Here is a 23,089-nt window from a genome sequence, read left to right on the forward strand (position 1 = left end):
ATCATATATTATTGACAAACATGTTAGTTCCAATAAATATGATATTATTAATCATTAAAATTACAATTATAGATTAAAAGGATCATTTTTGCTGTAAGAGTGAACGTGATGACTTATTTACCTCCTCAACTATTATAAGAAAATAAATAGATCTTTGACAAGACGGAGCCATCTTCATCTGAAAAGGGCTCATAAAAGATGAAGTGAGCACACATCCAGGTAAACTATCACAGGGTGAAGATGAGTAGAAGCTTCCTCGTCCATAATTCACGCATAACACACCAGAGGCAATTACACGTTATTTCAAAAAAAGATCAAATAATATGATTTGGACAGATCCATATTAGTTTAAGGGACGCCTACGTAATCACGCCCACGGTAGGAAAAGGCATCCTCCAGTGTTCCATACTTCCATTCTGCAGGTCATAAATCATAACACCCCTCAAGTCATGCCCTCGAGAACTAATATATTTTCCGTTGTGTCAACCGATGGGTCGTCAGGTGGATAAACAAGCGGAGTGGTTTTGACCAAGGAACACCACATGGTCCTGAAAGGCTGTATCTAATTTCAATTCTGTAATGCTACACCTCTCAAGATCAACCCTGCTAATTGTAACCTTGACGTTTCTGGGACATTTTTCCCAAGTGCATGCAAGGCATACCTGAACTTCCAAAAGATCACCCCCACGGTGTTGATACAAGGTACTCCGTGGGCCACAAGTTAACTCCTTTACTCTCCCTTCTGGCAATGATCAATTTGTGTTTCAGCTCACAAGATCCATCGACATCCCACTCGTCAATCATCCCGTGCATCGTCACCGTGTAAAGTCGGTGTAACTGTCTTCACTCCTTTTCATAGTTGAAGCCACGGGTGGCTGACAGGGCGGGAGGCCAGTGGCCGCGGCCGCCGAGCGCCAGGTGGCGCAGACGGCCGAGAATGCGAGCGCGGCGCGGTGCAGGGCCTCGAAGAGGAGATCGGCCAGGAGGTCCGCCCAGCCGGAGCTTGCGCGGTGCTCTGCCATCGCGGTATGCACGCTGCGCGCGTACCATGTCTCGACGGATCCTCGGCACAGTCCGATTCAGATTCAGACAGGAGTCGTCGTCCTTCCGTTAGGACACTAGCCAAGGAACAATCAAGCTGAACGTGCAGAATTCGATCCATCTCCGATTCGGACAGGAGTCCGTCCGTCAATAGACTCGTAACGATGATAATGCTCTGTTCTGAACTTGCGATAGATTAGCTTCGCAGGACAGTCCGCTTGGTTGCGCATGCTGAATCAGGCCAATCTATCGAAGAATATGGACCGGTCAATCACGGACATCATGGTTGAGATCACAGATGGATAAAACCCATCGAGAGCAAAAAGGGCTAGCCGACCAGTTTTAACTGCATCTTTGACGTTCTAACATGTCACTCTCGTCTTGCCGGTGGGAGATGCTAAACCGGGGAAGAGTCTGCTTAGAACTTGCTCCTCAGTTTGTCTTGTAGAAAAACGGAGAAAGAGACATAGCAAACCATGGAATACACATGAAAAAAGAAAAGAAAAAACTGCTGATGGCGACAAAGGGAAAGATAGGAGCCGTTGGTTTTCCTTCTTCAATGAAGTGAATGATTCGTTTGACTAACAAAGTTTTATTTGACATGGCAAATTCTCCATTTTTTCATTCTTCTATGAAGTGCACGACAACATTACCAATAAGAATAAGCAAAATATTGTTATACCACTCACACTTGATAGCCTCTACGAATCATTCAAGATCACAAGTACGCAACAGCATGACACAACTCACTATACTCACAAGACAATGCTCTTAGCCTAGATATCAATAAGTATGATATACGTACGGGTCCAACCAAAATTAAAATCAAGATATTGGGCCAATTCAACCCAAAAGATTAGCTTGATAGGTGAGATACCTTCATCTTTTATATCATGCTCTCTCATCATCAATTTTTAATGTGGAATTAAATTCAACAATCTCCTATGTTGCATATCGGATCAAACAATCTCTCTCGTCATACACAACCCGTGTGACCCTGAAGATGTTTTGGACTCACTCCAACCGTACGCCCTTGGATGTTCTAGATTTATTGATATTAAGCTCTGATACCATTTATTAAGGTGTGTAACTGCCTACCTCACTATATCCATGAGCCGGTGCTCTCAGCCTAAGTCTCCGGCCTACTATACGCACAAGCTCAACTAGATCTATGTACAAGATTCTAGATCAACTCAACTAAAAGACTAGTCTGATATGTGAGAGATCTTATCTTTTATGTCATACTCTTTCATCATCAATTTTTGATATGGAACTAAATCCAACATCAATAATACACAACTGGCAATGACTTGTTTCAGGACCGGGGAATTAACAGAACATGATAGAGTTTTCAACATGATACGGCAGAGACACTGAAATACACTACAAACTCCTTGAGCAAAAGAATCTTTACACAACATAGGTACTCTTGTATTGCACATGCATCGTTTCCTTGTGACTTAATCCTTGCAACATCAAGGATCGTACATGATACACACATGGATTCGCTACTAGGTACAAATCGAATCTATATCTGAACAAACCATATAGATTTCAGCAAGCCCCCAAGAATCGTGTATGCCGTTTGTCACAATTTTTCAAGCAATGCAAGTATGCCCAAATCAACATGGCAGCTGAATTGGGTACGTACAATTGAGCAATCTCAATGAAGTAGCAAGACTTCATCCATATGAGACTGTCGATGCTTACACGTTGGAGGAACTGAAGATTTGAGCGAGTGACGTCCATGTCCCCGACAACGCAAGCGCAATCCCGATGACGATGACGGCCAAGTCGCCGACGAGCCCGACCCACCCGATCTCGGCGCCGAACACCTTGAGGTGGAACGCGGCGGGCAGCACGAACCCGAGCACGACGCAAACGCTGCTCCCGACGAGTGATAGGAAGTCGGCGAAGTTGGGCACGAGCATCGCCAAGAGCCCGACGACCACGACGAGTATCCAGCGCAGCCACCAGGCGTAGCGCTTGCCGCAGAGCAGGCGCTCGGCGACCTCGTAGATTGGGTTCATCATCACCGGCATGGTGAAGAAGAGGTTGATGCACAGGCCGAGCTGCACTAGGACCGAGAGCCAGCCGGTGCCGAGGTTTGTGGTGATGATGTCCCGCGTGGCCGCGCCAAACGCGAGGTAGCCCATGGCGCCGAACAGCCCGTACATGACGGCGATGAACAACATGGACAGCGCGAGCGTGCCGCCGAACCTGCGCTTGTCCGCGGCCTCCGCTTCCAGCGGCAGGACCATGCCGACGCCCTCGAAGGCGTAGACGGCGACGCCGAGGCCGTAGAGCAGCTCGGCCGGGCCGCCGAAGGCGAACACGGGGGGCTTGTTGGAGAGCCAGATGGACGTGTCCTGGCCCAGGACGACGCCCATGGCGCCGAGGTCAACGATGTCGGCGAAGATGCTGAGCGGCGCGAGGAGCGTGAGCGTCTTGATGGAGTTGAGCCCGAGCTGGAACGGCAACATGGCCCAGATGAAGAGAGCCTTGGCCGTGAGAAGCGGGGAGGCGGGGGACGATGCCCCGATGGGGTAGAGGTGCGCCATGGTGTTGGAGATGAAGATGAGGTACCCCACGCAGAAGCTGGCCTGGCTGAGCACGAGCATAGCGTCGACGGCGTGCCGCCCGGCCGCGCCGTAGACGGCGTGGCCCAGGTCCCCGAAGGAGGCGATCTTGGGATGCTCGTCGGCGATGCGGCGGCGGGCGGCGACGAGCAGCATCATGCAGTGGAAGGTGAGCGCGGCCACGGCGAGGAGGAGGAGAGTCCCCGCCGCCCAGCCGGTGCGGGAGAAGGTGTAGGGGAGGCCCAGCACGCCCGAGCCGACCACCGCGATGAAGACGTTGGCGAACGTCTTGGGCTGCGACGAATGGTGCGCGCCGGCGCCGCTGCCGTGCTGCGGCAGCAGCGGCGCCGCGTCGAGCCGCGAGGACGAGGAGCTCGCCTCCTTGTCGAATCCCATGGTGGTGGACTCGCCCGTCGGATCAAGACAATAATCGAACACGAATCAGCTCGAGCGATTGGGAGCGTCGCGTGGCGAGTTGGTGTCCGGGAAATGGGGAATTGGGGACGTCTCCCCGTTTTGCAGAGGCGCGGCGCCGGAGGCAACTAGCCGAGGTCGGTGGAAAACACCGCGGACTTTTCTTCGGGCAACATCGTGGACATGGCCCACGGCGTGCTGAGCAATCGTTCAATGTACGTTGTGTGGTGGAGCCGAGGCGCGTGTAAGGCTCTGTTTTTTTCTCCTTATATGTTGTGAATTCTAGATTATGAATTATAGATTATAAGAATTTATTTTAAGTGGATTAAATATTAGGTTATAATTTAGATATATATTTGCAGAATCTACTTCTAAAATCTAATCATTTATTTGTAGAATATACAATCAGAATCTACAATTCGGAGTAAACAAACCGATCCTAAGAGTGTTTGCTAACGGGCACGAACCCTCTGTAGCCTGTAGGCCGCCGGCTCGCCGTGAGGGTCCTGCTCACCGGCGTGGCCGCACCACGTGCTGCTTCGAGTGGAATGGTACCGAGCACACTGGCCACTGGTGTACTGTGCTGCTTCAGAGCTTGTGGGCTATGGCCGGCTTCGAGTTTAGTGGCCTCCCCACGCTACAGGGATCCGGCCAACATCTTCAATCTGTTCGCTGCACTGGGAGGCCATCGTGTGTAGCCAAACAAGACCCAGCACAATGGAGCAAGCCTTGTCAGATAACAGGCACAACACAATGTTTCTTGTCCAGATAATTCAGATACGGTGGATACCTAGCATGACATGGCAGGGGAAGAAAGAAAGGAACACCGCATCCGGCCGGATCAAACTCTTTTTTCTTTTTGGCAAAAAGAACGCGCGTATCAGCTGTACGCGTTCGTGCCAACTGCTACGAGCTCAACGGAGAGTATATTATACTATGGAGCGCTACTATACGTACGTACGTGTACGTATAACCCCTTTTATACAAGTACTTAGCATCTTGAGTTGGAGTACGATTAGTCGCCGCCTTGAGGTCTTTAGTTTTGTGGAGGATCCGTGTTTTTAACTTGTTTTTGAGACGAAAACAACCTGTGGGCATAGAGAAAAAAGCAAGTTTGATACGAACGCGTATGGTGCGAGCGTAGAGAAACGACTTACGGATCGATTGGTTTGCCTCGATATGCTGCGGCCCTATCTTCTTTAACTAAAAGCTCGATTATCACTTTGCCGCGTTATAAAAGGGTTCGTTTGATAGGGACATGTATCGTTGTCATCCTTTTTTTTCGTTCATCACGTGGGTTCTGACTAGTGCTGTTCAAATGGCCTGTCGGGTTGGCTTCGCCCGAGCCAGCTACGGCACGATCTGACTGGTCCAATGAATTTAGCAGGTGGTGTTGTAGGTTGAGGGCTTGGCACAGCGCCCCCTGAAGCACAGTGACATATCAGGTTGGTTTGGACACGGTTGCGGTGTAGCGGGTTAGGTTAGGTTGTGCTGGGCAGGGTGGCCGAGCAACGAGGTCCGACGATAACGGGGATGGAGCGGGACGTGCCTATACTGATCTGTCACAGCTAGGTTATATCGTACCGACATACTGTGCTACACACTCAACTCAGATACAACCTATCACCCCGTTCTGTATATGAATCTTGTCTAAACATAACTCATTTGGGCAGCACCAGTTCCAACAAAAAAAATTAATTTGTGGCGTGTGGACTCTAGGGATGGCTAGAAACAACAGAAGGCACGGAGAGGCCATGATGTCGATGAGACAGGCCATTTTCTGGGCGCGTGATACGGCTTATGACTCGTGGCAGATTTTACATTCGGAGAAGCAGCTGAAGGCAGTGGCAACACGAAAAAGCTGGTCCAAACCTCCACTGGGATGGCTCAAATGTAACACTGATGGAGCCTTCTTTGCAGATGTTAGTAAAGGAGCTACTGGCATGGTTATGCGTGATGACAATGGCAGGTTCTTTTTTAGGAGGGTATAAACATGGACGCATATAATCCACACACATCGTACTCACGCCCTCACGCACACGTGCTGTGCGCGTCCTATACACACTTTAGATTCTTAGTGTGCGAGCACATATCTCTTACTTAAACGCGCAAGAACAAATCCCGGTGAGACGTACGGGTGCCGATGCCAGTGATCGAACCCGCACGAGCGGACGCACAACCAGCGTTCTAGACAATGGCAGGTTCTTGGGTGCACGATCCATCTGGTATGAGCACTCGTTGAGCGCATTTTTCTGTGGAAGGCTTCGCATGCAGGGATGGTCATGGTCATGGTCTGGAATTTGCAATCCAGCGAGGAGCACGCCGGCTAATACTAGAGACGGATAGCCAGGTTTTGGTGGGGCTCTGGAATAATCTGAAGCACCAGCGGTCTGAAATATCTTCAATTTTCAATGACATAGAGGAGCTTAGTAGGCATTGCTTGGAGTATAAACTTTGTTATGTTAATCGTTCTTGTAATAGGGTTGCCCATATGTGCAGGAAACAGGTATCAGGTACCCAGGAACGGGGTGAGTGGCTTGTTGAAGCACCCCATCCGGTACTTCAAATCCTGAATCTGGAGTGTATTCCTGCATTTGCTTAAGTAATGAAGCTCCTGATTGCAATAATAATAATTTCCCATAGCAATTTGCAGATCACGTCCTGTTAGTTGTTGAAGTAATGAAGTTAGGTGGAGAGAGAAGCATTCCATCAGACATCCCAAATTTGATCAAAATGATACTCCCTCTGCCCAAAAATACAAGACGCGTTTTAAAAATGCAAGAAGTATTTTATTTTAAAAAATTCTAACTTTGTATACTTTGAATAACAATAAGTCTAATTATGAATATATTTAGTGTATAAAAATTGTACAACTAGATTCATATTAAAAAAAATCCACGTTTAAACCTTCAACTGTAGCATGAGTTCGTTTTTCAACCTACAACTCCAAAACCATCTAGGATAGTACCCTGAAGTATGAAAACCAGATCAATTTACCCCATGCACTGGTTTAGAAGGTGGTTTTGGTGTGAGGAGGTGTCCACGTAGTTAAATAATGCTGACTCAGCAAAGTTCACGTAGGAAAAATAACGAAAAAATCGTAGTGGCCCACTTGTCACTCTCTTCTTTTCATTTGTGAGCACGCGAGCCAGGCTGGGCTCGGCTTGCCTATTGCATGGCCTCGTCGCTGGCCCTCCCTCCCTCCTCCCTCTCTCTCTCTCTCTCTCGCACACACACAGGCAGGACCGCAGGAAGAAGCAGTGGGCCTCTTAATCGTATTATGTCAGTGCCATGAGATTAGCTTGGGGTTTACTCCGTATTTATTCCATAATTTAGGCCGACAGGTGGACCATAGCGATTAATAAATAGATTACCTGTAACTTTTCCATGTCAAATGGGCATAAGGGTTAGGGCAACAGCAATTGCCTCTTCTTCTTCTTTGGAGGCAAATATGTTGATATTAGCATTGACCTCCATTGAATAAGGCACTATTTCGCTCTCCATGGAGTCAGGGACTTCGCTCAACATGGAATCAGACACAACTTCGCTCAACATGGAATCAGGCACGACTTCGCTATCCATTGAATCGGGCACTACTTCCTCTAAACCATATCCTAATAACAAAGAGGTTTCTAATTCACAAACTGGAAACCAAATTCATCTTAGTTCAGCTATGAAAAGCACCATTTCACTGTCAAGAACATCCCTCAGCCGTCCATTGATGTACCACTTCTACATATTGTGAAAGAAACATTTTTGAATGACTAGAATTATAAAGAACAATAAGATAACAAAACAAAACAAATCCAACTCACCATATTTTTCCTCCATCTTCCTGCCCATCGCGCAAGTCCTGCCTTTGGTTGCCTCACCAGCCATAGCATGCACAACGTTCTCGTTTTCTCCTTCTTATGTTGTTGTAGGAGTAGTATGCATGCATGGTATTAACTACTACATGCATGCTTTAGTGCTTGGGGAACATGCACAGGCACTTATTTCCATGGGGGAAGAAGAAAAGCCATGCATGGAATTACTCAGGTGGGGGTAGAAGTGGCAAACCGGATTGAAACTTCTCAAACGTCACTTATTTCTGACCATTATGTCAAGTGCTAAAATGTTATTCTTTTTGGACTGGAGGGAGTATTTAGTCCATAATTTAGGCCGACAGGTGGATCATAGCGATTAATAAATGGATTACCTATAACTTATCCATGTCAAATGGGCATAAGGGTTAGGGAACAACAATGTATCTAGGCCAAGTGATCCATATGGGTGGGACTCACTGCAGTGGTAGTAGTTATGGTAAAGAGCACAATGTTTGTGTGTAGGTTAAAAAATAAGGCGGGTTCCATAGGTAAAAAAATCGCTCCTCCTGGACCTCCCTGTGACACTTCGCACGCAAGAAGGTTCCAATCCTCAACAAAATAATATAGTTTATTGCCTTGTGGGCTGCCCATATAGTAATGAGTGACTTTTATATTTATTGTGCTATGGAGTGATTCCACAATGACTATGGCAGACAGTAACGCCATATTTATTATATATAGGCTTTTTTTCCCCACATTGTGCTTGCCCTTAAAATCGTGTCACATTAGCGTCATGTCAGGCAAAACCATTCCGGTTTGGATGAGAGGGGTAAATTGAGCGGATTTGAGAGTTGAAGTTGGAAACTAAACGGTGGACAGAGGCCAAAGTTGAAGGTTGAAAAGTGGACTTTTACCTATTTTAAAATGCTTTCATACTATATTGGTCTTGTAAGTATTTTTTAGATAAAGAGAGTTCTATTTTATCAACAAATGAAAGAATCATAGCCTTCACATCTTTCGATGTATGTGACTAACAATTATTACAATCATTTTGGCTATGATACAGATATACATCTATCATATAGCCATCACACACCCTCCTACAAAAGAGTTTTAAATAAAGACAAGTATTCATCATTAAAGATATATTCTATTATGAAATCTCCACCTATGCGTGGCGAAGATCGTCATTATAGTTGTATCCAACACACAGCATCCAATGCACATTGTTATCCTATCTTTCTCATTTTGCAACAATGTCTAGAATCTTGCCTAGTGTGTAGCTCTGAAGATAACTTGTATAGAAGAATAAATTTGTATTTTATCAAAATTACATCATTTTGGCTTAGCTAAATTGCCCAACAAATGACACTACCCCCCCCCCCCCACCAGAATTTGTTTTTTCATATTTGTTCCTATTTTCCTAAGCCATGTTCCAAACATATTGGGAATACTACGAGGAGAATGTAAAAAAAAAAAGCGATCTTTAGTGTTCTCCAAATAAACTTAGCAAGACTGCAGTCAATGAAATGATATATTTTATGAGTAAACAATAGCTAAATTTTATTTTAAAAATTAGGTTATAATAAAAATATGTCTTGTATTCTTGACGGAGGGAGTATCGTAGAAGAAATTAATGTGTTCGTTTGATCATACAGTGAGTATGGTAATGCGCCACGGTGCCTGTGATTTCTTTTTCTTTTTTTACCCTGTTTCTGACTTCTGTCATATTCAGTGATTGAAAAAACAATGCCAAATTCAGACGTTGGTTTGAGGCTCTGAGCATTCCACGTCCCTTTTGAAGGCCACTTTCTGTCTGAAACATTCTTTGGGCCTTTATTCTAAAGCAAGGCTGCAGGTATCGAGTGTCCAGCAGCCCAATGGATGTCTCTTCTATTGAGAAATCACCTACTGATGCGAGTTAGAATTTTAGCCCAACCCAAATTTTGGATTGCGCTCCACCATGGAACAAGGATTAGTTTCCTTTTTTTTTAAAAAAAAAAAGGGGAACCAGTCCAAATATCCAATTCACCCCCTGAACCAAAACCAGGAATCACACATCCCACACTTTAAAAACCGGATAAATTACCTCCTCTGCTCTTTTCACCCTGATTTTGCGCCACCTCACCCGGTTTTGTGCCATGTCATTTAGATCAGGTCCACGTGTTAGCTTCATGCCTTCGTCATCTTCTTCCTTCTCTGGTTTTGCACTCAACTGGGATTGGAGCAGTGGTGGCGAGAAGGGGCTAGGAAACTGGTTGGGGGATCAGATAGACAAGAAGGGATTGGAGCGCACACCCCACATGAGTTGACATCCCCGTCCACGGTGAGCTTTAGTTCACCCAAAAATAGTCGCCTATCTTCCTTCAAATTCATCTCCGTTTATAAACTTTCCTCGTAAATTGATTTGTGCACAAGTTTCCTTCCATTGCAGCCCTGTAGATACTGCTTCCCTGCCAAATCGATTTGGCTTGGCTCGGCTTGCAGGAGTGAATTAGCAAGAGGAAGAAGAGTACGGAGTAGGAAGAAGGAGTGGATTAGCAGGAGGGAAAAAAAGAGTGGTTTTGGCTTGTGCTCGTCCTCCCAGAGCTCGGCTGTCGTGGCTGGCCCTGCACTTCGCCGCGACAGCCATCCCCAAGCTTGGTCGCTGCCGTGATGCTCGGCCTCCTCGAGCTTGGCTATCGTGGCTTGCCTTGCGCTTGGGCTCCTCAAGCTTGGCTGCCCCGCACTCGTCGTCTAGTGCAGGAGAGGACAGCTCCTCACCACACGCCACTCGTCATCCATGTGTTGCTGCTGCTCACCACTGGTCACTGGATCCCGCGCGTGCCCGGCTCTTGCGCCTCCTCCGAACTCACACCGGAAGAATACGAGAAAGAGGGTGACGTGGATTCTGACATGGATCTCACAAAAAACACTACTACGCGGCTGACTTGTGGGCTAAGGATGAAACCATAATCAAATAGGCTTATGGGGTAATTCGTCCGGTTTTAAGAGTTGAGAGGTGTATGATTTCCGGTTAGAGAGTTGAGGAGGGAAAACAGCGACAAGTTCGCATTGGCGAATTGGACTTGATCCGAAAGAAAAATGGAACAAGGCTCGTGCAATGTTCGGGTCGCATTGATCTTTTTTTACGACGGCTACAGCCGAACACCACATCTGCCGCCTCAACCAGGATCGCCTGCCGTCTACCTGTGCCTCTGCGGTGATAAGCCCGTGCAAGTCGGCAGTCCACCGCGGGCTTCCTAGGCTCACAGGCCACCAAGCCTGCCGCTCCCCTTCCCCGCGGGCACAAGGCAGGCTTTGGGCGCTCTCCCTTCTATTTTCCGATCGGAACTGACGAGACAAATCGGCATATATCTTGCACGTATGAGGTGGGCACTGTGTCAGCGACGCGACTTATGCCGTCCCGCCCCCGCAGCAGGCGATCATGCTCGGATGTACACACAAGGCCAGCTCATCCCTTTGCTCGATTGTAATCAGGACGACCGAGGGAAATGTCAGGATGCCACTGAAATCTCGATTGTGCATGTTTTTTTGGTACTCTGGCTCCACCAATGTTTGAACGCTGCAAATATCACTGAATAAAGTTAACAATCAGTTCCGAATAATCTTTGCGATTATTGTAGCACTCCAGATTTCTACAAACCAGGATGCAACTAACTTCCATCTAAAAACCTAACAAGTTTGAAAAAATTATTAAAAATTTTGGCAGAGTTTCCTCTAAAATTGCCGCTTACTTGCACAAGCAAAATACACACATTTTCACAAACATATTATTCATAAGAAAAAAAAGCAAGCATCACATCCCAAACTCAGGACCCGGTACAACTCCAGGACCCAATACAAATGACTAACTCAACCAAATATGTGTTGAACTGACCAACTAGTAAATATTGTTCTAATACTATAAGGAAAAGACTAATTATTGAAATGTGTGGGTTTAAAGGTGATGCTAATCCCATTCCATGCATGCCGTAATCACTGGGTACCTAAAAATCAAATGAAATATAAGAGTGAGTAAAAGTACTCAGCAAGTACAATTCAAAACCTACGAGAATATAACATTTAAATCGATGAAGAACAAGTAACAAAGATTTTTTTTCTTAAAAACAGCGATAAGACAGTAGTTTCCGTTTGAAATGGACAATCCTGAATATCCTTTGCATTTACCGGTAAAGCCGAGTAAGTGGTACCAGCACTCGCTCACATAATCCTGGACATAAGAACTAAATTATGCTTTTGGCACTGGCACTCGAATGAAATATAAAGGAATAATTTGAAACTTGATTTTTTGGATAGAAACATATTTATGAAATTCCAACCAATAAACACTAGAAAATACAAATATTGAATAAGCATAATTAAAAATGATCAATAAACATAATTGAAAATGGTCAAGAAAGCACAACAACCACACAGAAACCATGCTGTCATACGATAAGAATTAACATCACATCCGTGGAATTGAACATCCCATAGAGCATGAACGATATGAAAAGGTTCATCATGGGACAGGAATCAGGAATGAAACATCACATCAAAATTTAAATTACTAACCACATGAACGCATGAACCATGAAAAAGAATAGAACAAATAGAAGACCAAACCACATAGCACGCATCAATAGGTTCGTCATGCATTTACCTTAACCTTGACGATAATCCGATATCACACCGATGACACAAGAACTCTCCAAACCTTGCAGTGTGAACCATGAATTTGAAACAAATCCGATGAATTTTGTAAATCCACCAAAAAAAATCCCCAAATTTCCTCTCCCTTTTCCCCTTCTTCCTATTCCTTCCTTCTTTTCTCCTCTGCTCTCCTCCTTGGTCGGCAACAACATCAAGCATCAGCAATAACAAGCGCATAGCACAGTAGCAACCATAGGCACGTAAGCAGCATCATGCACTCACAACAGAGGGAGGTGGTGGCAGCAGTAGCGACGGTGGCGGCTGTGGCTAGGGCGACGGTGGTGGCAACCGGTAGTGCAGGGGTGAGGGGTAGCGACCAATGTGAGCGTCAACGACGGGCTAGCACGGACCAACGGTCGAGTGGCGGCTACAGTGGCAACGAGTTACGATGGTCGATGCAGAGCAAGCTAATGGTGCTTGCAGGTGAAGATGACGACGGTGAGTGATGGGCAAGAGTTGTGGCGACTATGGAATGATCAGTCCTGGGTCGAGGGTAATAAAGCGGCAAGAGCAGCAGCCGACTTCCTTAGCGGCAGTCGGCTTGAAGGTCGGTTCGTCAATTTTTATTTTATTTTTTGCTCTAAGATTCGAGGTATTACAATTATGGGCACAATGAGATGCTAGACTACACACTAACCAGCAATCAACATAACACGGGAAATCAAACACTGGAATACTGGAGTAACTAAACAAGGAGAAGCAAGAAAATCGATCAGCATCATAGCTACATGTTACCAACCCGGATGATCCAAGCACTCAAATCCACACAAGGACACACAAGAACAATTCAAATATGAGCTTAATAGCCAAATCAAACCAACACACAGTCTGGGTACAACTGATGGAAGAAGAACTCAGCATATGAGAGAGCAATCCAAATTGATACAAGGGATTAGGACTATTAGGACGGTGGAGGGTTAGAGATGGAGCTGGGAAAGAAGGCCGATGGAGCCAAGGTAGAAGAAGGAGTCGTCCATTCAGTTCGATTCAGCCTATTTTTTTATGCTTTCCATTCCAACCTTCTATTCCTTTTTGTGGTCGCCTTCCCCCTGGTGACTTGGTCCACCCAGTAACGAGACACCGACGCCTGAGCCCACTTGGCAGCCGTTAGCTAAGTCTTTGACATTCTTTCCTCCTTGTGATTCAGCTTGTCCCCAAGCCGATGACACATGGGAAGAGTTGAGCTTGCACCTTACTGAAAGAACAATAATGTCGCCTAGAGTAGAGGTGAATATGCGTTTTTACAAAAATTCGTCCTCTTTTGAAATTTATCCTAAACTTACAGTGAATATAAACTAACGAATTTTTTAAAGTGAAAAACTTAAATATACTAGACTCAACTAGTGCACAATATCCTAAACAAATATGAATGTTACCATCCTAAGGTATGACAAAGATTATTCAAATTTAATAAGATATGCAACAAAACTTTAATTGCAAATTCTGACATTACTGTTTATCAGATATTCCAATATTGTTCATCGAATGTTCCGAAACTTCCGATCAGTGCAAAATAACAGATTTGAATATCACAAAATTAACTCAATATGCATACAAATAAGCATAGAAGTATAAATATCAAAATAATACACAAAAGTAAGGAAATACAGAGACAAATGATTTATTACTGAATTACAGATATCCACCGATATCCTATGTCTATGTTGAGGAAACTTGATCGCACTTGAGCTGATTTTTTTTCAACCATTTTCCTCATGAGGTTGCATACATGCACTTCTCACCTTTACTATGGCAAACTTTTTCTCCATTCCGAAGATGGTGAGTTCCACAACTACTTCTGAACCTACTCATAATTTTCACTTGAGGAAATCGCTGGTAATCCACCATCGAGCTGTCTAGGAGATGGTGATCTATAAAATTAACAAACTCCTAAACTCGCACACAATCAACACCAAGTGCCCAAACATACGTAACTAATGCGACACGTGCAAGCACGCTAAGCTCTAAACACCTCACTCTATCCTCACTAAGTCACAAAAGCTTGATTTTCATAAATTCTTGATAGAGAGAGTAGATGAACACTCGAAGATTGAATATCAAGTTCTAACACCACTTCTCAGCACCACAAAACTAGCCAAAAAGCCCCTAACACGCTAGGAGGACAAGGGGTATAAATACCACATTCTAAAAAACTAGTCGTTGGACTCAGATTCTGCACTGATCAGAACTTTCGATCCTATGTATCCCAACGATCGAATCCGGGTGAAACTCACTCCCGAACCTAGGAAAAACAACATATCGGAACTTCCGATGTTTATATCGGAACTTCCGATTAAAAACTAACTCCAAACTAAGAACCCTGACTCTTCTAAACATCAGATGTTCAGACAGATGGGAAATTCCGATCTACCCATCGGAACTTTGGATCGGAACTTTCGAAATCAGCACAGTTGACCCTTTGAAAACAACGATAACTTTTAATCTTGATGTTTGATTTTGATGATTTTTGACTATATGAAAGCTTACTCAGAGGGTTACACATTCCTACTGAATTCGTGATCTCAAACACATTGGATCAAAACTAAGAATACTCTGAAAGCCGATTCGGACACTTCCTCCCATTGTACACGCACTGGTACCGCTTGTAGCTATGCGCGCCCCACTGCCCGTTGGGTCGTGGCACCACGCCCTTGTACCCTGACGACAGTAGCTTCCCACCCACAGTTGCCGCGACCGCTGTGATGAGGGACCTCTTGGTGCGGTTTTGGCTGGTGAAGAGGGGGAAGACACCGGAGGAGTTAGAGGCGACGACTCAAGAGTAGTTCACGATGGTGGTGTTGTCGCGGTAGATCCAGCATGCCATGGCGACGTAGGAGAGGGACGGGGATGCAATGAAGGGACGCCACACCAGAAGTTTGTCGATGAGCCTTGAGGTGTTTGCCACATATGGACGCTTTGGGAAGTGGTTGTGGTGGCGTTTCGTTGAACAGTGGATGAGCATCTACGCGAGGCGGGTTATGGCCGCGACGTGGGTGGAGATCTTGTCCTTGAGCAACTGCATGATGGAGAGGATGTCGGGGTAGGAGTTCGAGCCAACAAGGACAACGAGGACGCGGAGGCACAGGTTGGTGGCCACAGCATGGAGGCTGAAGGAGATCATGCCATTTCCTTCTCCTTGCTAGAGGTCGCCACCACCAAATCCACAACTTTGTGACCGGAACAAGCGCATTAACCTCTTCACCGCCACCGAGCAGACCGTGTCAGCGTGTTGAACTCGATGGAGAACCCACGTGAGTCGCCGGTTGTCTCGAGGCTGCCGCGCTCATGGATGACGGTGTAGAAGCACGCAATGAAGGGTGTGTGCACGCCTGGTAAGCGGCGGAAGCTGGGACATTGGCGATGAATACGCTCGCCGCAGCTGCCCCATGCCCGGACCACGATGGGGCGCTGCAGGCGCACCACCTCCCCACGCTCCAAACATTGGAGACTTGCGTGCAGAGGAGCCGAGTCTCCAGAGGCATCGACACGATCCCCCTTCCACTCGTGGGCGACCGGAAGGTCATGGGAGATTGTAGCCTTGCGGGTTCTTGATAGACGGAGATGTGGAAAGCTCTCGCTCCACCGGGGAAGCCGGATCCGCATCGGCGACGAAGTGCGAAGGCGGTGAGAGTGCTCGGGGTAGATCGATCGGCGTGGGCTCCTCCCTCATGGTCTTCCATTGGTGCACCTTGTCGATTTTCTTGTCGATGAACACTGCTTGCTTGGTCAAGTTCGACAGCACTGCATCAAAAGGATCATCAGACGTCTTTTCCATAGCCGGATGATCCAATTGTTACCAACCCGGATGATCCAAGCACTCAAATCCACACAAGCACACACAAGAACAATCCAAATCTGAGCTTAATAGCCAAATCAAACAAACACACATGGTCCGGATACACCTGATGAAGAACTTAGAATATGAGAGAATAATCCAAATCGATATAAGGGATTGAGACTATTAGGACGGTGGAGGATCGGAGACAGCGATGGGGAAGAAGGCCGGTGGAGCCGAGGTAGAAGGAGTCGTCCGTTCGATTCGGTTCGGTTCAGTCTATTCTTCAACGGATTTACTACATTTCAATCGACTGAAATCAGAAGTTAATTTCATCCGATGAATTTACTTTTATTTTCACTCAATTAAAAATTAGCAACTCCCAGCCTTCCGTCCCAGCCTTCTGTTCCTCTTTGTGGTCGCCTTTTCCCCTGGTGGTTTGGTCCACCCAGCAGCGAGACATCGATGCCTGGGCCCACTTGGCGGCCGGTAGCCAAGTCCGTGACACTACAGAAAGGTTCCAACGAATAATCCGTTGCAGACACAGTCACACAGCTACAGCCTGAAACCATGCAGTTGTCGCCTTGCTGGGCTCATCGGTACAGGCAACTCCTGTACGCCGGCGTCCTGCAGTCCGGTAGGGTGTCATCCCGGTATACCTGCGGAGCCCAAGAAACAGGGACCAGGCAAAGCCCTCCGCCCCTCAAATCATGCTCCGTTCCTTTCTTCTCCTTTCTATCTTCGCCTCCAAATTGAATGTGACCCTGAAAATAAAATGTCCACAATGACTCGTAACCACATTGCTATAACTAGTTTAGTGAAAAGAAATTATACACTTTATTGGTACCTTGTGTGTGCTTTTCGTCATGCACGGTTCACTAAATAACTGCAGAAAATCAGACAATGGAAGACTGATCAGCATAGTTATAGTCAGCATTACTTAACTTCAGAAAAGGCCGACCAATGGCTGCGACAGTGTTAGTGCCCCTTTTCTTTGGTTCATTTGTGTCTGGACTCTGGAAAACGATAGCCTGAGCATTCTTTACACATGACTTGGGGATGACTTGGAAGTCCACTGATAAAAGGCAACGTATAAGTCAATATGGCATGCTCACTGAAACCAGGGCAAAAGGCTGGAGCAGTCAGTGCAACGGTTCAATGTATCTTTGTATTACAGGGCCTATTTGCATCGCTCAGCTGCGGTTCACTTTTTGTGGATATTAGTATTTTCTTCTACTTCGTAGAAACTTATGTAACCGGTTTTTCATTTATTTTCAAAGAGAGAGACTTATGTAAGCCAAACATAGGGCGTATTAGAAAGTGATTGTGTGCATGGATTACCTGTATTTGCTCATGAAGAAATTTAATGTACTTGATCGTTTCAAACAGTACCGATGCTGTATCCGTCTGGCAAAATGCAATTAATTTTTTCAGCGAGTTATCAACACAAGAAGAATGAACAGAAACTAAACATGTTGTTTGCACTTGCAAGAAAAACTGCACTAAAAATCTCGTACCTTCCCGAAAGGTGACACGATTTGCTGCAATGCTGTAATCTTCTCTCCCAGCTTCACTTTCGGCGCTTGAGGCTGTGTTTTTTAAACAACCTCGTCAAACGTTTGATCCAAAAGGCTTAACTGGCTTATCGCTAGTTCATCCGTTATTTTCTCATTATTACCTTGGAAGGTGACGTCTGGGAAGCCTCCTGCTTAGACTTCTTCGCGTCGCATTCCGCCCTTTTATCTGATTTTCTCTTGGCAGTTACACTTGCTGCTCCCCTTCCACTGCTACCACTGGCCATCTCCTGCAAGAATCATGCGCAGAAATCAAAACAGTCCACATAAGTATGTACATTGTACTTGACAGTAGGCGATCCAGAAGCTACTTAATTTTCCATAACTACTTGGTAATATACATTAGCATGACAATCTTACCGGTGCAATATCTTGCTCATGTCTATTGCTGGACATGATTTCTGCGGCTGATCTGTAGTCACTAAAAGAACCGCCACCCGACAAGGTCCTCGCGGCAAAAGAAGATTCCAATAGTCTTTCAGTCCCTATGCCGGAATAACCCAGACCATACTGAATCTCGACACTGCTAGGAACCATTTGCTGCAGAAATGCAGCCGTGGGAGCTCCAAACCCCTGCTGCTGGTTGTCTCGTTTCACCTCATGGTCGTAGCATGGCATGAAACCAATGCTCCCGTGCACCACGCTGTCCCCCGAGCACACCAGTGGCGAGACTTCGATATCAGGCTTGACGGGAGAAACACTGGAAGCACCAGTGTACCGGTCGATGCTGGTCAGGCCAAAGGCAGCTAGGCCTGGGCCGGCCATGTTGCTGGCGGCGGCGGCGGCGGCCAGCCCTGTGAGGTAGTCGCATGCCACGGGCACGTCCCCGAACGTCTCTGGCGTCATGTTCCTCGCTTCGAGCAGAGAAAGGAAGTTCTCTCTGTAGCCGCTGGTCCCGTGCGCTCCTCCCGTGTAACTGGAAACATCGTTCGACGTCCAGCTCGATCAGTATTGTTGTCATGAGCTGACCAAGCATCAAGCACATGCATGTATTATTGTTGTATGTGCATATACTTACGTGACGCTCTGGTTCAAGACATGGCCGGAGGCGTGCTCACTCGGCAGGTGCGGCGCCGCCCAGGTGTGTGCGGCGAAGGCTGGGTCGGCCGCGCCGACGAGCGTGCCGGCGCAGGGGCTCCAAGAGGGGAAGGTTTCGTGCATCTGCAGCTGGCGAGACTCCCACGTGCCGCTGCTGGTTGGACAAGCAGAGGAGCTGCAAACTACTGGGGTGTCGGGTGCTTTTTGAGCCATGAAATATACTGGGGAGCTGTGCCTGCTGCGCTGCAACACTGCATGCCCGTGCATGCGTGCGCGTATGGAGCAGACAGCAGAAGATGCTATGGAGTGGACCAGGTTGATGGATGGGGTCATTTTTGTAGGTGCGCGCCCAATGGATTTCCCCCCCTCTCCTCTTGAGGTGGGGCTTTCGAGGATGATATGTAGTCGTCGGCATGATGTGATCGTTACGACAATACGTGCTCTCAGGTAACTCGTATCCTATTATCAGTTGGGCAGAATATGTATCAGTTTCTGAATAAATTTTAAAAATATATAACTATTTTGACATATATTAAAAAACTATAACTTATGATGTTTATTTTAAAATTTTATAACTATTTTGATATATATATATATATATATTATATATATATATATATAGGATATATAAAATGATAGATTTCTCGTCGTGAGTCTATCCGTTAGCACCCTCAGTAGTATGTAATAGAAGGATTAACCGTGAGACAACTTATTACCAGAGGATGACATATGTACTTACGGTGAAAAATTTATAGTTTTTTACCACGTGTAAGAATAGTTATATATTTTTAAAGTAAGATATTAAAAATTGTAATTTTTTACAACATATATTAAGATAGTTATAGGTTTTTGAAATTTAATCCTAGTTTTTCAATCCCTAGCACCTTAAACTCGGAGTGGCTTTCTTCATTTTATTTAACTAAGGGTCTATTCAACACTGGATGTTTTCCTTCAAACCCAGCACGTAATTTTTCCTCTCTATCCCCTCACCCATCACGGCCGTGCTGCTCACGCCCTTGTACCTGCTCCGCCCTCCTCCCTCGTCTTCATGGTAGCCGTCGGATCAGCCACGCTGCTCTGCCCCTAACCTCCTGACTTCTCCTTCCGTCTCACGACAAGTGGCTTCAGCAATGCCTCACCGCCCAGCCAACCCCTCACCCGACAGTTGGTTTGCCACCACCCCCAGGGGGATCCGATGAGCCCCAGCTGAACCTGAACCCAAATCAACTCGCAACAGTCGCCACAGGACTTGGAGATGGAGCTCGCCGGAGGAAGGTCTGAAAATCGAAGGCTTCACTTAATTTGTATAACAAAATCGTTAAAGAAACAGCGCACCACACAATCGGTATGTAGTGGGGCGCAGGGAGATGAGTGATTATCAAAGTCACTTGATAAATTATAACGACTTGTCAAAGGAAGAGGTCAATGCCAAGGAATTTTAGGTGGCAACTGATTATGTGACGCATGATGAACTGTCCTTGAAAGGGACGTGAACAATGCAAGCAGTGGGCCTCTCGCTGTCCCGTTCTCCCCCACGCGCATGTTTCTCTGCAAGCACGCGCGTGCTCTCGCGCACCGCGTAGGCAAAAGTATGTTTAGCTAGGAAGAGAAAAATGCCACAACAAGTTCTCACTTCTCGGCACTTTTTGCAGGTCATCATCGCGGTACAATGTATAGCCAATGCTATGATGAATGACAAGGTTACTACTTACTATTAATACTACGTAGTATATATCGTTGACGAGAATCCCCTTTTGTAAAGAAAAGAAACACATATGGTAGGATCTTTCTTTCGGAAGGAAAAGGTTATGGACTGTACCTGCACAAATGGACCCGTGGAGGATTGAGGAGGGCAATGCAATGTCGAGTCAGGTATCGCATCATTTTAAGATTATAGGTGGTGGCAAAGCTGGCTGGTTGCCATTACGCCCACCCGCGTGGAGTCTAGGCTAGCGCAGGTGCTCACCTCCTTCCCTAGGCTAACTACAGTAACTACTCTAAAATGTTATTATAATATCTCCTATCACTATTACAATATCCTTCATTCTATTATATCTAGCAGATACTCTATATCTCATTCTCTATCTTTCTCCTATATTAAATTCTTTTTCTTCAACGACGCCCCTTCCCCCTCTCTATTCGTTCAGCCTTGTCGCCTCCCCCTCCAACATCAGCCCTCCCATCTACGCCTCCCTCTCCAACACCCCCTCCCCCGCCTAACCACGCTGCCTCCCCTCTAGCGCTCCTTCTCCTCCCCCCCTCTGGGCCACGAAGGCAACATAGTGGGTGAATCTCGCCAGGCCGACGGAAGGAGGCGAGGAGGAGCACGTTGAGCACCGAAGATCGGATTCGTCGCCCGTTGCTGAGGACATAGAGGTCCAATCCACTGCCCATCGTGCAACGTCCCGAGTCAACGCGGTGGTAAATCAAAACAAGGATCGGATATGACACCCACCCTCGACGAGGATTGGATCCTCCGCCTCCACCGAGGTGGTCGCCCCGCTCAACTCGCTCTGCCGCCATGAGATCTCCATCAAGGGCTCTGTCTCCCGTTGGCATTGAATCCCGTCAACTACAACCCGCCGCCTGCCACCGAGAATAGGGAGGTCTTATCCATCGTCGTGCTACGCTCTAGGCCACCTACGATAATGGGCCCTCTCCGATCATCTTAACTCCCTCATGGCCACTGGATCCGGTCCTTCCTTGAGTTGGCGGGGCGGCAGCCGTTGGGTGTCAGGCAGGTGTCAGGCGAGCACGAATAGTAAAGCAGTCGAATTCGCTGTCCACAAATTGACAGTGCTATTTTCCCTCTCTCCATCATTGTATCACTCGAAAAGAACTCTGCTAGAGACGTTTGTCGGCCTCCCCGATCAGCAAAAATCACTACAATATCAACTGTATCAGTGGATACGACTATTGCTTAAGATGACCTTAGAGAGTATGCGGGAGAAGCTTCTCCACAGTTGCAAAAGAAAAAAAGAAGGTCATAACAATTTGAACTCTTAGGATGTGTTTGATTGTAGACCTTAAAAAGCTTCCAAATATTGCTCATGGCTAAAAATAGGGCAGGCTAATCTTGGAGTCAAAAAGATTATGTTTGGTTTATGATGAAACCAAAACTGAGATACGCGAGTGTGACATATGGAGCCTCCATGTCATTAAATTTTTAACGCAAAATATAGCTAACATGGGTCTTGAATAGTATATTTAATTAAAAAAAATATTACGATACAAACGGATTACAGATCTGATATGCGATTTAGAAAATATAGTGTTTCAAAGTTTGTTAATCTCAAAAGCAAGCATTTAATGCAACTAATAGGATGATGCCACTTAGCAGCAAACTGGGCAGCGGCCAAGCCAATTTCACGGTCAACAATTTGGACGCCCGAGCCGGCACCAAATTCCGGCCTCCGCTTATACTGGCTGATGCCAAAAAAATTGGGACAGGCCAAACCAGGGCCACCAACCAAATGTAAGCCAAATTATGTGAGCAACCTCAAATTTTGGCTTAGCAAGGTAGGGCTTGGAACCAAACAACCCCTTATATCATCAATCATACCGTCACATAAAAATGATACAGCAGCATAATTATCATTACTAAATGATGATGCGGGCATCTAAACTCTGGTCCAAGACAGAATATTCTAGGACAAAAACTGAACAGTGTACCTTCAGTAGGTCAGTGCAAAGGGATGGTATCATCATACATTGGTCTGTGGGGCTGCATCTTTTGTGAGGCAATACAGTAGAGAAGATTGCAGTCTCCACAAGGAGCAAGAGCTTACTGTCGTCGTTGGTGCGCCAGGGAGATTTCAAGGCTGCAATCAATTGGTTCTAGCCTCTAGCGCGTAGGATGTGGATGCAAGGAAAGGAGTGTCTGAACATGCTGACCCCTTCCGTGTCAACCACCAGGGACAAGCTCATTCTGAAAGATAAAGAATGCAAAGGCCTCTTCCTGACAAGTGACACCTCGGGCTGGTGGGGGGCTGACAATAACACCGAACCCAACGGCTTCTCTTCGCGGGGGAGATTTTCGTCGTGAAAGGATTTCCGTTCTCTTCAACGCTCCAACGGTTTTCTTTCATAGTTTCCTTCACGACGGGATTCTCAGAGTCATTCCCTTCAAGACGGGATTCTTTTTCATTTCCCTTCGTGATTCCCTTC

General features: G+C 46.3%; 2 protein-coding genes across 2 annotated transcripts; both read right to left on the reverse strand.

Moving 5' to 3' along the window:
* Positions 1–2,450: 2,450 nt before the first annotated feature.
* LOC133888526 (amino acid transporter AVT3C-like) lies at positions 2,451–4,236 on the reverse strand. Its single transcript, XM_062328803.1, has one exon. The coding sequence runs from the start codon at positions 4,014–4,016 to the stop codon at positions 2,748–2,750; it is 1,269 nt and encodes a 422-aa protein (XP_062184787.1). The 5' UTR covers positions 4,017–4,236; the 3' UTR covers positions 2,451–2,747.
* A 12,140-nt stretch (positions 4,237–16,376) lies between these two features.
* LOC133888779 (uncharacterized) lies at positions 16,377–19,224 on the reverse strand. Its single transcript, XM_062329139.1, has 7 exons — positions 18,903–19,224; positions 18,245–18,800; positions 17,989–18,114; positions 17,828–17,899; positions 17,652–17,717; positions 17,158–17,196; positions 16,377–17,074 (listed from the first exon to the last, which is right to left on the reverse strand). Exons 1-7 carry the CDS (start codon positions 19,187–19,189, stop codon positions 16,904–16,906), a joined length of 1,317 nt encoding a protein of 438 aa, XP_062185123.1. The 5' UTR covers positions 19,190–19,224; the 3' UTR covers positions 16,377–16,903.
* Positions 19,225–23,089: the final 3,865 nt, after the last annotated feature.

The sequence above is a fragment of the Phragmites australis genome, chromosome 13 (assembly GCF_958298935.1).
Source record: "Phragmites australis chromosome 13, lpPhrAust1.1, whole genome shotgun sequence".
Taxonomy (NCBI): Eukaryota; Viridiplantae; Streptophyta; class Magnoliopsida; order Poales; family Poaceae; genus Phragmites; species Phragmites australis.